Raw genomic sequence first — 16824 nt, 5'->3', positions numbered from 1 at the left:
AATGTCCAAACACCCACTAAAAGATTTTTTTTTGTCTGTATGCAAAATAACCCCTAAACAAGTTTTTTTGCTGGTATTATTATTTTGGCCCGTAAGAAAGTTGTCGTCAGAATGACCCCGGGGAAAAAGCTTGGTGAAAAAAGCACCTAGCTTTGGCTAGTCTTTAAAAAAAAAAAACTTCATTGGAAAAAACATACCCTAAATATGTTTGACCCCGCGATTGACCCTTGCTGACTAGTCGGACAGGTTCAGGACCCGGGGGGGCATCCATTCACGAGTGGATACCATGCGCGACCATAGGGTCTCGAAAAGCAAGCACCCTAAACACGTAATTTCCATATTCTGAAAATGCACCCCTTAACAAGTATTGGCGTGTGAAATATTCCCTGAAATGAACCCCTAAACAAGTACAGGAATGTTTTATTGTTACGGGTCCCGCTTCGGTCGTCGGCTTTACCTAATTTGGTTTAGTACGACCCCACTTTCTACACCTCGCGCAAATCGGACTCAAACACGAAGTGTTGGGGCAAAAAGGACATTATAAAACATTTTAATTTTGTTTTATAACCCCCGCAAATTCGACCCTAATCACGTAATTTTCCTATCGAAATAAATACCCTTTTTTCATTATTTTTGTGTTTTTGACACCCTTATTACGTTACGTACCGTGGTACGGAACGTGCCGAAAAAGACATCCTTATTTTTACGTGTTTTTCTTGGTCGCGCATGGTATCTACTCGTCAATGTAAGTGGCCCCCCAGGCTTCAGGAGTCCGTCTCCTGAAGACGGACAGTCAACTTGTCCGAAACTTCGAGTCTCTCTACTACTCATCATCCTCTACTCACCGACTCAAGCCAGCATCTCCTCATCAGCTCTACTACTCAAGCTGTTCTCACTCATCAATTCCTTCTGGTTTACGCAGTCCTTTTCAGGACTACATTTCAAGAAAGAATGCTCTACTCTCAAATCTCCACTTTCTCGTCTATCCATTTCTTCTCTTCTTCTATCCACTGTTTCTATAACACTCCACATGGTGTACCGTAAACCACATCAGCGCAAAGAATATCTGTTCAAACCTAATTATGATAGCAGAAACTGTGACAAAACCGATTAAACTGAAGTACAATCAATTTGATTAATTTGTTTCAGAGTGTGTTGATCTATTATAGGGCGACGGAACAAGGACCAAGGGCATTGGGCGACAGTGAGTGGCCAATATTCTCGACTTTCGCATCATAGAAAACGTGCTATATAGGCCGGGGAAGAAAGAATTGGTAATTTAAATGTCGGAACTTAGAAAGGAATAGAAATATATAAAAGAAAATATGCGAGATAAGAATCGTTAACAAAAATTACGCCCCGATATATTAGCCGTTTCAGCGTCAACAAGAGTTTATTTATTCAGAACACATTTGTGTTTGTATCAACTCAATAACACTGTCTTGTCGAATCGTTTGTCATATTGCCTTCTTGTTACAGGCCTATATCTTTCTATTAACAAAAACGTAGATGACATTTGTTTTGTTTCAAATAATGCGAGCGTGAAGGGCAAACTTTTTTCTTTATTCAGACCTATAAAGAAACATTTAAGCAAATGTATGTCATCATGATACGTACCTGTCTCATTAAACAAACAATTAATGCGCGAGCTGAAATTTATCATATATATTGACCCCAAACAGGATTATGTAAAGGATTATCTTCAAGGAATTCATGAAGAGCATACATATCTCACCATATCATCTAATGCGCTTGCCGATTTTGTTAGAATTACACCTAAACACATAAATCGCTTTTTTATAGTGATTGTAATCGTTAACATAAAAGGTATCTCATTACTCGAATATTGTGCGCGAAGCGCGAAATGATTTTTTTTTTTATTCAGACCAGAAGAGGGGCATTCATAAGGCTTGTTTTGTGTGAATTCACTTGATGCGAGCACCAAGCGCAAGCCGAACATTTGTGATATTCAGACCAGAAAATGAGACATTTAAAGGACTGTTTAGGAATTCATGAAGAGCAGACATCACCAATCCACTAATGTGAACGTAAGCAAGGACTGAAAATGTTTCATATTCAGACCTTGAAAGGGGGCAATCACTTTAAGACGTCATGAAAAAGAAGCATATACCACTATATACCTAAAACAATAACTCGGAGTGCGAGGAAATGTATTTGGTGAATATTGACTTGAAAACGGGATTTGACATAATTATAAGTGCCCTTCTTTTTAATTTGACATGCCCCCAAACGAGAATACGTTCCGCCACCCCTGCCTTCCCATCCTCATAACAATAAATTGAACAGCAACGGTGTTTCTACCCCTCTCATCCACGCTTACCCTTCCGGCTTCGCGGCGTACCTAAGGGGAGGGGAGACTGCCCCCCCCCCTGACGAGTCCCTTTTTTTCGTTTTTTCTTTTTTGCTTGTCAATGTTTTTTTCTGGTACGAAATCTCCTTTATTTGTGGTTGAAGACTGCATGCAGGTGATCACTTCAGGAAACACTGGACGTCGTATTCAATCAACGTGATTAAGGACATCTCAAATTGTATTTATTTATTAATTGATGATTATCTATTCTACACGCTTGGCATATTATAGCCCTAATAGTCTTTATGGCCTCTCCCATGAACGAAGACCGAGTTTCGGATCACTGAAATTGACGATATTGAAATTGAAATAAAGTTATCAATATTATATTAATAAATGATGATATATTTTGATCGAAATAATGATGATTAAAGAAAATCTTTGAGAGTTAAAATTATTCCTTAATTAAATTGAAAAAAAAATGACAGAAAGTGGGGAAAACTACCCTATACCGAATACGGTATTGATTAATTTTTCTGTCATTGAAAGAATAAGAAAAGAAGAATGAAAAACATCAAGGGAATATGGCAAAGCAATGATGAAATGATGAAATGTTTTTAACGCCTCGTCAACAACACACAAATAGCTAGCAAGAGTTTAATGGGAAACGTAACCAGAAGCATGATATACGAACCAGCACTGGCTGATCCGGAGGGGGGGGGGCACAGCCGGTCCGTGCCTCCCCCCTTGAGAGGAACAATTAAAAAAAATAGCAGCCGATCGGGCAAGATGAGGTTGAAAATATTTTCCAACCCTCTCTTCCAAGAATTTACACCTATTATGTAGTTAATATAAACAATTTTCACAGGCGTTTAATACAGATATTATTTTCTAAGAGCTCAGTTTTTTTGCTATTGACTAATTATCAAGAAATGTATAAATTGCCTCCAAATTAAGAGAAACAGAAATAAAATATAAAGATTTCAGAAAAGTACAGGCCTATATAATAGAATCAAATAAAATAGTGAATTTTGCATAAGATATCGCTGAGACGTCGTCTCTCTCCATGTTTTATCAGCTGTGTTGTGTAGCAGGGCATACACTCTAAATAAAAAAAAAATATTGGGTAAAGTGGGAACATGAATGTTGGTTGGGAAAAAAAGATATACCAAACATTTTTATAATTCATGTAGGTAATGGAGTAAGAAGGGAACATCTAGTGGACAGACCTTGGCGGATTCAATTTTTGTGGGGCCGCGAAAAAAAAAATCATCCACATTTTCCCGATCTGCCGTTCACAGTGCGATAGCTGTTTGGTTGTTGTTGTCGTTTTCCGTGTTTCCCGTGCAAGATGGACCCCATCATGGGGGTAATGCAATATAGTATGCGACCAAGAAGCAGGAACTTACTTTTTATTCCTCTGTGTTTAGACCTAAATAAAAGTGACTGTAAGTGAGAGGCGTATATAGACAGCCTGGGTGGGGATGCATCCCCCAACCCCCCAGGTTTCAATATGGAAAATGTATATATAATTTTGAAAATGTAATGATATTTCATACAAACTTTATAGGCCTTATTAAGTGTCATCCTCATCAATATTAATATTGTTATCGTGATCATCATTATATTTTGTACATTAAACAGGGGCGGCACAGTGCAACCTCCCCATTTTCGAAGCGCTGAAAAGGTGTCCTTTTTACGCAGGAAAAATGCTCCCTCACGAACTTGTACTGTCATCCTTCACCTGAGGAGGTGCCCTTTCTCGTATAAGTGCCATTTTTTAAAACGAAAAATGCTCACTCTCGAACGTGTTCTGCGCCCCTTTTACCTAGGAAGGACCCGTTTTATGTGTTAGCAAGGGCCATTTCTGCTATCAATGCCAATTTTTATCCAAAAATGCCCCCTCACGAACATGTTCTGCGCCTGGCTTTCACTTGAAAACATGTGGAGAATGACCCATGTTATTATGTTAGCAGGTATCTTCTTATATGGGTGCCCTTACTCGTATCAGTGCTCCTTTTTACGCAAGAAAGGTGCCCCTTATACGTGTTCTGTGGCCCTTTCAACGGAGAAGGACCCGTTTTATGTGTTAACGAGTGCCCCCTTGGCTTTCTATAATAGTGCCTGTTCTATATCAGTTATCCTTAAAAACATTCGTATCGTGTCCGATGAGCACTTTATTTAACGTGCATAATTCTGCAAGTGCATCATTTTCATCGCATAATCCCTTTCAAAATATGATTTTTCTCTTTCGCTAAGTTCTTTTTCTTATGATAATGAAACTCATCCCCTTTTAACCTCTAATTAAATGCCGTATTTCAATATGCCTTTATTTCCTTTTGTTAAATGTCCCTTTTCTTGTCTAGTTTCGTTGTTCAAATGTTTACTCTGTTAATGATGTAATGGCGTCCCCTTTCCTTTGGAAATTGTTCATATCAGATAATTGTGACAAAACAAATTTTGAATTGATGAATTCCACGTAAGACACAGCCATTGCCGAAATTGTTGACAGGAAGAGCCAACGTTAAAATTACTTTGGCAAATTCCCTTAAAGAAACTGCATTATTGGTAAGAAACAAGAAAACATTATTCTTATGTTTATGTGTCAACTTCGCTCCGCCGCACCTGGCCAAAAAGTTGATTTTTTTTCTTTTATTTTAGTGTAGAGGTGTTGTGGCTCAGTGGATGAATCCCCGGACTTTGCACCACAATGTTCGGGGTTCAAATCCCACCACTCTCATCCTTTGACAAAATTCTAATTATGTGGTATATTCAGCAAATAACACATTTGCATTGCGCCATTAATTTCATTTGTCTCCTGTAATTTCTTTTATTTCCTCTTGAGTGTGGAACCCCTGCGCCTGAACACCAGAGATTGAGCGTAAAGCTTAATGTAGGAAGGGTCCCTACGGGGGGGGGGGGTTATATAACAATGAAGTTTATAGATGAACAGCCCCATGGGTTCTGGGGCAAATCCCCTGTAGCTTATTTGCATAAAATTTAGCAAGTTTATTATAGCACAATGTTGTATACTGTCCTTCTTTCTTCCCGCTCTTTTTTACGTTCAATCCTCGGCAGCTCGGTCGTGATATTAAGTTTTCTTTTTCTTGTCCCTTTTCTGTGTTTTCCAATTTAGCTTTTGACTAATTCCATTTTACCTTCGTTTCCTGCTATTGTTTGCCACTTTTTCATCTTTTGATTTATTTCCCATCATGCTAATCCTTTACATAGGCTTATTTCGGAATGATTTGTTCTTCAAGCACAATTGTTCTTCTATCGTTCCTTTCCCGCTTTCCTAATTACTTTTTTCATTAAAAAAACAAAAATTCTTCGTTTTCTTTTCACCTTTCCCGTTCATTTTCCTCCTTTCCTCTTCGCCTTTCCTTCCCCTTTCCTTCTCCCTCCCTTTCCTCTTTTTTTCCCCGGTGAAATCCGCCGGGGGCCGGGGGAGGGACGGGCTGCCCCCGCCTTTTACGCTATAATCTCATCTCAGGACTCTCATTTTTTAATTTGTATAAATGTAATTTTGAAGCAAATTTAGGTAAAACATTTCTGTGAAAATCAAACAATTTTTTTCAACTATGAAAATGCATTATTTTTTTCCTTCTGATTGATTATATCAATTTGGGGGCGCGACGCGGAGCTCAATTTTGTACTGTTTTGTTTTGTATTTTTTTGGGGGGGTCTTTCTTTAATCTAGGGTCCTTTTTCCGTTTGGTATTTTGCCCCCCCCCCCTTTCCAGTCTAACTTTTTTTTGCGTCGATCATTGTTCATGAAATTGACAGGGGCCTGCGAGTTCGAGACTAACACATTGTTTTCATTCTCCAGCTGATGATGATGCTCCATTGTCATTGATATACGGAAACAAGGCCATCGAGCGAGCTAGCTAGCGACATATCGATGGGCACAGTGCAGTGTGCATGCTAAGCTACATTGTAGATTGTCGGAGCCTGACTTTGCGTCGATCATCGTTCTAGCATTGTTACAAAAAACGTACACTAGGATTGAGAAATGTGAACGAAAATGGACAGAAATAATCATCGAAACTGTTGTAGTAGCCAGGTAATGCTGATCTGTAGATTATTGACATCGACTTCGGTACGGTACCGGTACGGTAATGTTATTGTTAACGTTGGGACTGGGTAACTTTTACTTTAACCCAGGCCAGGAGCTAGGAGCGCCGGCCCGCTTCGCGGGCCGGCGCCCAGGAGCTCACCGTGTATTTATTTACCCATACTTGTCATTACTTAGCCTGGCCCGGAGGCATCTGGCGTCAGGGGACTGAAGTTTAATACTACCTACGTAGGGCCTATGTCACTCCAGAGATGCCAAGTTCAAAGACCAGCTATGCCTATGCGTGAGATTTTCTGTGAATCTGAGTGAGATCACAGACATTGTGTACAATGTATATGGGGATAGGCTGTGAAACTAGTTGCGTGAGACAGAGAAGATTTGAGGGGATGAACAAGAGTCCAAAATGCTTGAGTCTCACGCATAATGCGTGAGACTTGGTAGCTCTGTCACTCCCCTAATTGGGGATAAATAAATTATTCACTTACCTCGATATACCTCAAGTGATGTTCGTGCAGGCTCCACTCCACTTCACTACCGCTACACTACGCTTCACCTACCCGAACATCAAGGTAGTGAAATCGCTTGGGTACTCCGAGTAGCAAACATGGCAAAGGTGGGAAAAAATGCAGCAAATGCATACAAATCATTGTAAAAAAATTGCGAAGAAAAGGCATTAAAAAAAAGAATAAAAGCTCAATTTCTTTCTTTACGCCCTGATTTCACTCCATATCCATCCTACGGTTACCCTAAAAATTGGTGATTTAGGGCCAACATGGAGTTCCTCACACGTATAAATAATTTGCTGCCGATTACAAAACATCACATGCGCGAGGGTCCGAACTCAGACCCTTGTGCATGCGCATGCGATGTTTTGAAATCGGCAGCGAATATGGAGGAACTAGTAGATTTATTAATTTCATGTATTAATATCTAATATTACAACATGTATTTGATCAAAAGCAGAAACCAAAATTCTTCACAATAGTTTGAAGTATGATGCATCTTGTAAATATTCTTTGGGGAGCTCCTGGGGCAATCTTGGAGTGGAAAGAGGGCGGGGGGGGGGGGGGGAGAAGAAGGAATAAAATGGAAGAAAAATAGCAGCATGGGTATACCGTATCTTTTTTGAAGGATTGCAAATTTGATGATATACTTTTTTGGGTGGGGGTGGGGGTCAAATTGATGTTAAGCATGGGGGCACCAAATTATTCTCAGTCTTAGGGGCACCATATTGATCTTTCATACCAAAAACTGATAAAATTTGACCAAGTATAGTATGATCTACATGTATAAACTTAATTAGTGCGTTATCTACTTTGATGAATATTTCCTTACATAAAATGTGAAGGAATGTTTTCTTTTCCTTTATTTTATGCTCATGTCACCTTTTAGAACAGTTAGATTATCGCTCATGTAGGGGGGGGGGGATTTCATGTACATGTAACGTTGCTTAGGGGTTCCAGAATTTGGTCAGGCATTATTATTGGTCATAATGATATGAAATAAATCATGTAGTGCAAACTTGTATATTATTAAAAATGTATGAAATTGAGAGAATTTTTGCCAAGTGCAAGTAAAGATTTTTGTAATTATAAATATAATTGTTAAAGTTTGTTGTGATCTTTTATTACAACAGGTAGCATGTTGCTGTGGGAACTCATCATGTTCATCGCCATGTCTGCCACCTATCAAAGAATCTACCAGCACAAGACTGATGTATATATTGTATTATCTCATTGGAGCTATTCTTTCAGCAGTCATGGTTACAGAAACCATTAGAGAATCATTACATCGGGTAATTAAGATACATACTTTTACTACCCTTGTCCCTTGTCCCTTATAGAACCCAAATTAAAACTGTCCATCAAACAAACTTCCTTTATATTTGAATTTTATTTTCATTTGATTTTTGCAATTAAAATCATTACAGACCATTCAGTAACCAATTTACATGTAAATAAAAAGGATTTCATCTTCTCTTGAAATTGTAAACTGATAATGATATTGTTAACTTAAAGGGGGTACTCCGGACTGGAAATATTAATATCTAAATAAATGAAGTAAAATTCACAGAGCAAAATGCTGGAAATATCAAAATCTAATATAACAAACTAATTGAATTTTAAAGTTTAGCAATATTTTGTGAAAACAGTTATATGCATGCCTTCATGAATATTCGTTAGTTGGGCTTATGATGGATGTCACATCCCCAGTTTCCTTTTTTTTATGTTATGACATGAACTCATAATTTTTTTTATTTTCATATAATGTGTGAATGATATATGTCTCCCTTGTTATGAAATAAGTTTTAGCAATGAATTATCTAATGCACTTAATCATCTGTCAATCCGTATTGGTAGAAAAAAATTGAATAAACCTAATTTCAAATAATAAATACATATGTAATAACAAGTGGGGATTTGGCATCATCAGTTTGCTCATTGAATATTCATGAATATACATGTATGCCTAGAAATGTATCACTGGAATAATGCAAATCTTTAAGATGACATATATTCCTTGTCCGAATTTGATCGAATTTTCTTTGTTTTGTTTGTCTGATTTTTCTTTATCTGCTCAAATCATATTATTTTCATCCTCTAGTCCCCTTTAATAAAGTCTAAAAACTGAGCCAATTTTGGCATGACATTTTCTCAAGAAAAGTCATGGGATATCTCTTTGCTTATCCCATACATTGCGAATAAGGTCTCAAAAGTTGGACCGGACTTCAAATAAAAATGTGAATTTTATGTGGTATTTATGTGTTTCGGAATAGTGACTTGATATGTCAAAGGGTGATCACAGACCCCCAGCTGAACTCCCAAAGCTACATGTACCTATGTAGGACTGCTTATATGCATTACAAATGAGAAAAATTGACAAGAAATGTGAAATGTAGTCTTTGGAGCAAACATTGTGTTATTTGTCTCTACCTCTCTCTCCCTCTATGTATCTGTTCCTCTCTATAATACATGTATGTGTCACTCTCTCTCTCTCTCTATGACTTTCTATTGTCTTTGAATAAACAAACTCTTTGATTTGAGTCAGGAAATGTGCATACAGACCACAAGTCATTTAAAGGTCTCTATACATGTATGTACTTTGGATATTATTATTAACAGGGGAGTGATTTTACTGAAAGAGATCAAAGGTGTTTGCATCACCATCCCATTGCATGTGAAATTGCAAGGAAACGCATGAATACACTTGCTTTGGAGTGTATATTATTGCTGAAGTGTTGAACAGTAGGCAACAGACAAAAAACATTGTTGAGAACATTATGAAATACTGGGAATATGTGCAAACAAATTTGCAGTCATCCCATCATTAGACTATATATTTGCTAATAGTCTGCAATCTAAAACCATCTTTTAACATACTTTGTATGTCATTGACCACCCAAAACGACCAATTAGGCCAAAATTTATCTGTCCTTGATGTTGGAAAAGGAAAATGCAATGTACCGTATCCCAATGAAAAAATCCACCAGAAATAACACTGAGACTGTAACAAAGTTTGTCTGTTTTTACTAAATAGTATTCACACACACAAAGACACACAAAAAAATGTTGTTTCAAATGATTTATAGATAGCAATATATATTCCAGGTTATTTACAAAGTCATGCATTAATTTGAATCATAATTTATGTTGGAAATACCTTCATGTAATCAATGGTCTGTTGACATTCTTTGTTTGTTTAAAGTGCATGTCTTTGAGTGAATGGGTGTAGTCACATTTAGTAATGAGCCAAGTTGCACACAATTCACCCATAGACATATAAGAATGAAATCTGAATCATCAATGGAATATTGATCACGAATGACATCCTTCCCCTTTCCTTCCAGGCTCCATGGCTGGTAGATTTCTGTGAGAATGTTGGCGCTGGGACAAACTGCAGCAGTTTCATGGGATATGTTGCAGTATACCGTATAAACTATTCCCTTGCAGCATTCTTCCTTGTCTTAGCTGTATTGACCATCTGTGTCGGAAGTAGTTCATCCATCAGAGGACAAATACACAATGGGTAAATAATGTGACTTTAACTGTTTGTGATAAATCAATTTTACCAAAATTGTTCTTTTTTTAGCAACAATCCAATTAATATCTGCCTTAAATTTTAAAAGTTATCAGAAAGGATGTTTTTTCAAATGTTTAAATTCATCAAATAAAAGAGTTATAAGTGTTCTCTCTTCAGATCAGCCATAGAATACAATTAGGAAATGGATGTTTTAGTGTGTTTCTAAATGATATAAGGAGACTTTTTCAATTTAAGTTCAAGGAAGATGTGTTTGTTTAACATGGCTTGCAAAAGTGTAAAATGTCTAGCTTTCCTGAATGTTTGCAATACTATGTCAACAACATGTGGGGGTGTATATTCACATCTTTTTTCAAGAACACCATTAATCTTGGGCCTGTTTCATAGTGAGTTACAACTATTTTAACTTTGCCATTAATATGCAAACTTACTCTCAGGGTTTAGCAACCAATCACAATCAAGGCTCCCATTAAAGCTACAATAATGGCAAATGTACTTATTTAATGTGAAAAAAACTGATTTCTTTTCTTTGCCAGAGGGGTTACTTCTTAAAAATTATTTACATTTTGGCCCTGGTTACTTGTTTCCCTGTCTCAAGTAAAATTTTGAAATCTTTGAGCTGCCAGTTTGTTTACCAGGATAGATCAATCGTACAGATTAGATTTATCAATAGAAGGGAAACATTTGATGTTTATTTGTGAGAAAATCATCTATTAATAATTATAAAACATGTTGCTTTTAAATTATACATGTATATGACTCATTAGCATTCCAAGGATACCCAAAGTACGTGAAGGGTTCATGGCCAAGCTTCACTAATCAGCATTGTTCTAAAATAAAAGAACTACAAAATACATGAAGCTAGTGGTTTACTTCCATTGCACATTGAATCGGCATATTATGAGTGGGCCTTTCAAGAATGAAAATGTGAATTTGCTCTTTCAACATCACTTCAATAAAAAGTGTTCGGTGTACATAAAAATTGAAATTGAAGCAGAGTGCTCTCTATGATAAAAACAGATCTATGTACATAAGATGTGAAGAAGTGTCAAGATTACAGAATGTGTACTTATATATGTACTTATTCTATTTATATTTCATTGTCTAATTTGCCCACTTTTCTGAGCATATACAGGGCTCCCAGCCCATCAGGGAATTCAGGGAAAATTATTTTACTTTCTTCCAGTCACGTTAAAATCAGGGAATTTGATTAAAAACCTCAAATGAGAGAAAAATCAGGGAATTTTGATCAGCCCAAAAGTAGGGTAGTCAATCAGACTGTTATATTTTGTTGCGTATCAAAACAAAATCCATTGAACGACTGGTTATGGTCCGTAGTACTAATTATGTAGTTTTACATCATTGTTTTTATACTGAAAATGCTTGTAATTCACTGCAACAACTTCAAAACTTGGGAAACTGGGAATGGGTTTAAATAATTATTAGGGAATTTTTAAACTTCATCAGGGAATTTGTTTTCTTGAAAAGCTGGGAACCCTGATTAAGTGAAGCAAGTGCATCCTTGCACAATGTTTTGAAAACAAATGTGAGATTTGCGGTCCTAGAAATGTAATCAATGTACCATTTGAATACTTATCAGAGGCACTGTAAGAATGTGATCTCTGATGCCACTGTCTTCATATTCCTTTATTAAAGTAAAATACATTGAAGTGTGGTTTCCTTAAATTCATATATGCCCAATTTATACAATTATGTAACATTTTTTCTCCTATAGTCTCAATTTTTATTGAAAAGATTTTTTTTGTTATCTCCTTTGAAACAGGTTCTGGTTCTTTAAGTTCATTTTCTTGATATTGCTGTGGGTTGGTGCATTTTTCGTGCCCACACCTCCTGAGGTTCTGACAGCAGGACTGGTGGTGGGCTTCACAGGGGCTTGTCTGTTCATCATCATGCAGCTATGGCTTCTCATAGACTTTGCTTCCTCCTGGAACCGCAGTTGGTGAGTCCAAAGGATCTTAATGACCTTGGTTTTAGTGCAGACTGTACGAACTCCAGATGGGGGCACTTAAAAGAATGTCAATTTTATGAGGTGTTAATCGGCTTTGAAGGCGATCCCACATACATTGCTATGATAAGATGATTTTAGTATTGCTTTTGACCCTGGAAATGTGGAACCATACTGATCTTGTCTGTAGGCTCTGGCAAAACTAATCGAGTGAGAGAAATTAATACCATATCAAAAAAATAAATATAAACATGTACTTATGCCAGTCATTATCATTAGCCAAATAAAAATCAGGGAATATTGCTGAAAGTTGACAACTTAATTCATAAAGTCAATTCTATTATGACTGGATACCTGAAAAATCCCTGTTACATGTACAGGTAGGTATGGGAAGGCATGGGTAACATGTTTGATTGTTTTTCACTCCCAGGAAGTGTGAATGGGTGTAGGATTGTATTCATGACATGTGGCTCTCAAAATGAATTGACAGTTATGTCCAGATATCGCACAGTAAACCCCAAAACACTGATGTATACTATTATTCAGTGAAATATGGATTATTTGCAATTTTGTATCATCACACTTATGCCTTATACCATTGGATGGCACAGTTTAGTGACTTGTTTGCAACACAGCCTTGATGCTCTGCCCTCTTTTTTGTTAGCATATTTACATCATTTCTTTTACCCACTTTGAAATGAATGTATGAATGAGGCTCTAGAGGGGAAGTGATATGCTAATAACAGGAGTGGAAGTATTTGACTTCCTTTGATTCACGATAATCTTACATTGTTTGTCTGACAGGTCAAGGAAGTATGAAGGGGGATCGGTGTGTTGGTATATAGGTAAGCCGTTGTTTACAAACTTTCTATTGAGGTAGTGCATTATAATGAAACCTGCAGACATCATGAGATAAAAAGCAGGCTATTGTTAGAAAATATAATAGAAATGAGATAAGCAGTAGTAACTACATGTATACTGGAACATGTTCGTGCAAAGCCAGTGTAAAATGTTTTGACTGCAGGTCTCCTGATGACAAACCACTGAACTATGATATGATCTTATTATGATGTAGGTATACATGTAGATTACATGTAGGTGTTCTGGTTATGTTCTAGAACAGTCTGGTTAACCCTTGTAGAGCAAAGTTCTTTGGATATTTTGATGCATCTCAGAGTTGAGGGGGGGGAGTGCTACCCCTACTCCCCCCCAGATTTTGGTTAATGACAGCACATTCGCGACAAAAATCCGCTGGCTTGATCTACAAAAATCTACTTTTTACTGGGACCACACAATAAAAACGGTTGAGCAATAAAAATTAGGAAAATAAAGCCCGCCAAAGTACTCTCAGGTATTAAAAAAGATTAATTTTGCCATTAATTTTATATACCTTGGACTTAAAAATGCAGTCTGACTTTTCAGCTAGTTATAATTGTATTAAGGGTGGCTAAATCAGTATATGTATATCAAAACTTCTTAAATCAAGAACTACATATATATTGACATACATGTAATAACATGTCACCTTTGATGAAATACTTTCCTAAGAAATCTTTGATCATTGTGACTATTTAACTTTTGACTTTGAACTTGATTCATTTTTAAATGAAGTAAGTCAGTGCCAGCAGATTTGATTTCTTCTTGTTGACATATATGAGGCTTTTTTTGTATCCGTCAAATCATACATTGTTATTGAAAAGTAATGATCATATTTTCCAAATGTTCTCCTTTCAGGATTGATATTCTTCATCTTGATCTTCTACGCTGTATCCATCCTGATAACTGTTTTTACCATTGAGTTGTATGGCAAGCCATTCATCTCATGTCTCAGGAATACACTCTATGTCAGTTTTAGTGCCACAGCCTGTGCCATCATTACCATTCTTACCATCCTGCCATGTGTACCACGAAGTAAGTATGATATTAGTACAAAACTTATGATTCAATTCTTTATTTCATTTCCATTCAACACTTTAAATTGATATAAATTTAAAAAATTCTTTATATAACAAAGTGTGCATTTATATGTAAATGAGGGTGGGGGTTCACTTAAAGCAATGTTTTTAAGGTGTGGATATATAATAATAAAGAATAAGAAGAATTGAAAAGGTTTGAGATCAGACTATGGTTAACAGTATTTTGAAAGGGGTCCACCCGCCAGTCATAAGGACCACTGGTCATAATACCCGCTAGTTATAAGGACCGCTAGTCATAATAGTCATAAGGGTCGCTATTCATAAGGGGCTTTGTTCATAGAGGTCGCTAGTCATAATCAACGATGGGGGTCGCCATTCATAATCAAACATGAGGGTCGCTAGTCATAATAAAGGAAGAGGGTCGCCAGTCATAAGGAGGAAAAAGGTTCGTTGATCATAAGGGTCGCCATTCATAATAGTGGATGAGGGTCGCCAGTCATAATAGTAGAAGGGGTTCGCCAGTCATAATAATGGATGAGGGTCGCCAGTCATAATAGTAGAAGGGGTTCGCCAGTCATAATAATCGATGAGGGTCGCCAGTCATAATAGTAGAAGGGGTTCGCCAGTCATAATAATGGATGAGGGTCGCCAGTCATAATAATGGATGAGGGTCGCCAGTCATAATAGTGGATGAGGGTCGCCAGTCATAATAATGGATGAGGGTCGCCAGTCATAATAGTGGATGAGGGTCGCCAGTCATAATAGTAGAAAGGGTTCGCCAGTCATAATAATGAATGAGGGTTGCTATTCATAACAATGAATGAGGGTTGCTATTCATAATAATGGATGAGGGTCGCTATTCATAATAATGGATAGGGATCGCCAGTCATAATAGTGGATGAGGGTCGCCAGTCATAATAGTAGAAGGGGTTCGCCAGTCATAATAGTGGATGAGGGTCGCCAGTCATAATAGTAGAAGGGGTTCGCCAGTCATAATAATGGATGAGGGTCGCCAGTCATAATAGTAGAAGGGGTTCGCCAGTCATAATAATGGATGAGGGTCGCCAGTCATAATAGTAGAAGGGGTTCGCCAGTCATAATAATGGATGAGGGTCGCTATTCATAGTAATGGATGAGGGTCGCCAGTCATAATAGTAGAAGGGGTTCGCCAGTCATAATAATGGATGAGGGTCGCAAGTCATAATAGTAGACGGGGTTCGCCAGTCATAATAATGGATGAGGGTCGCGATTCATAGTAATGGATGGGGATCGCCAGTCATAATAGTGGATGAGGGTCGCCAGTCATAATAGTAGAAGGGGTTCGCCAGTCATAATAATGGATGAGGGTCGCCAATCATAATAGTAGAAGGGGTTCGCCAGTCATAATAATGGATGAGGGTCGCCAGTCATAATAGTAGAAGGGGTTCGCCAGTCATAATAATGGATGAGGGTCGCCAGTCATAATAATGGATGAGGGTCGCCAGTCATAATAATGGATGAGGGTCGCTATTCATAATAATGGATGGGGATCGCCAGTCATAATAGTGGATGAGGGTCACCAGTCATAATAGTAGAAGGGGTTCGCCAGTCATAATAATGGATGAGGGTCGCCAGTCATAATAGTAGAAGGGGTTCGCCAGTCATAATAATAGATGAGGGTCGCTATTCATAATAATGGATAAGGGTCGCCAGTCATAATAACGGATGAGGGTCGCTATTCATAATAATGGATGGGGATCGCCAGTCATAATAGTGGATGAGGGTCGCCAGTCATAATAGTAGAAGGGGTTCGCCAGTCATAATAATGGATGAGGGTCGCTATTCATAATAATGGATGAGGGTCGCCAGTCATAATAATGGATGAGGGTCGCTATTCATAATAATGGATGGGGATCGCCAGTCATAATAGTGGATGAGGGTCGCCAGTCATAATAGTAGAAGGGGTTCGCCAGTCATAATAATGGATGAGGGTCGCTATTCATAATAATGGATGAGGGTCGCCAGTCATAATAATGGATGAGGGTCGCTATTCATAATAATGGATGGGGATCGCCAGTCATAATAGTGGATGAGGGTCGCCAGTCATAATAATAGAAGGGGTTCGCCAGTCATAATAATGGATGAGGGTCGCCAGTCATAATAGTAGAAGGGGTTCGCCAGTCATAATAATGGATGAGGGTCGCCAGTCATAATAGTAGAAGGGGTTCGCCAGTCATAATAATGGATGAGGGTCGCCAGTCATAATAGTAGAAGGGGTTCGCCAGTCATAATAATGGATGAGGGTCGCCAGTCATAATAGTAGAAGGGGTTCGCCAGTCATAATAATGGATGAGGGTCGCCAGTCATAATAGTAGAAGGGGTTCGCCAGTCATAATAATGGATGAGGGTCGCCAGTCATAAAAGTAGAAGGGGTTCGCCAGTCATAATAATGGATGAGGGTCACCAGTCATAATAGTGGATGAGGGTCGCCAGTCATAATAGTAGAAAGGGTTCGCCAGTCATAATAATGGATGAGGGT

The 16824-nt window shown here is 37.9% G+C and overlaps 1 protein-coding gene across 4 annotated transcripts in view; it reads left to right on the top strand.

The window, feature by feature from the left end:
• The first annotated feature begins 6222 nt into the window (after positions 1-6222).
• LOC121416014 (serine incorporator 5-like) overlaps positions 6223-16824 on the top strand; it is a 35197-nt gene continuing 24595 nt past the window's right edge. For 3 of the 4 annotated variants that reach the window (XM_041609444.1, XM_041609447.1, XM_041609445.1), the window contains exons 1-6: positions 6223-6374; positions 8023-8181; positions 10234-10412; positions 12208-12384; positions 13195-13235; positions 14125-14301. In XM_041609444.1, coding sequence (XP_041465378.1) covers positions 6336-6374; positions 8023-8181; positions 10234-10412; positions 12208-12384; positions 13195-13235; positions 14125-14301 — 772 coding nt within the window. In that variant the 5' untranslated portion in view covers positions 6223-6335. Of the gene's footprint in view, positions 6375-6794; positions 7000-8022; positions 8182-10233; positions 10413-12207; positions 12385-13194; positions 13236-14124; positions 14302-16824 lie in introns of those variants that run through there. The other variant, XM_041609446.1, reaches the window with a different exon arrangement.

This window comes from Lytechinus variegatus, chromosome 5 (assembly GCF_018143015.1).
Source record: "Lytechinus variegatus isolate NC3 chromosome 5, Lvar_3.0, whole genome shotgun sequence".
In the NCBI taxonomy this organism is placed as follows: Eukaryota; Metazoa; Echinodermata; class Echinoidea; order Temnopleuroida; family Toxopneustidae; genus Lytechinus; species Lytechinus variegatus.
Note: the sequence above shows the minus strand (reverse complement) of the source record. Positions and strands in the feature narration are given on the sequence as shown.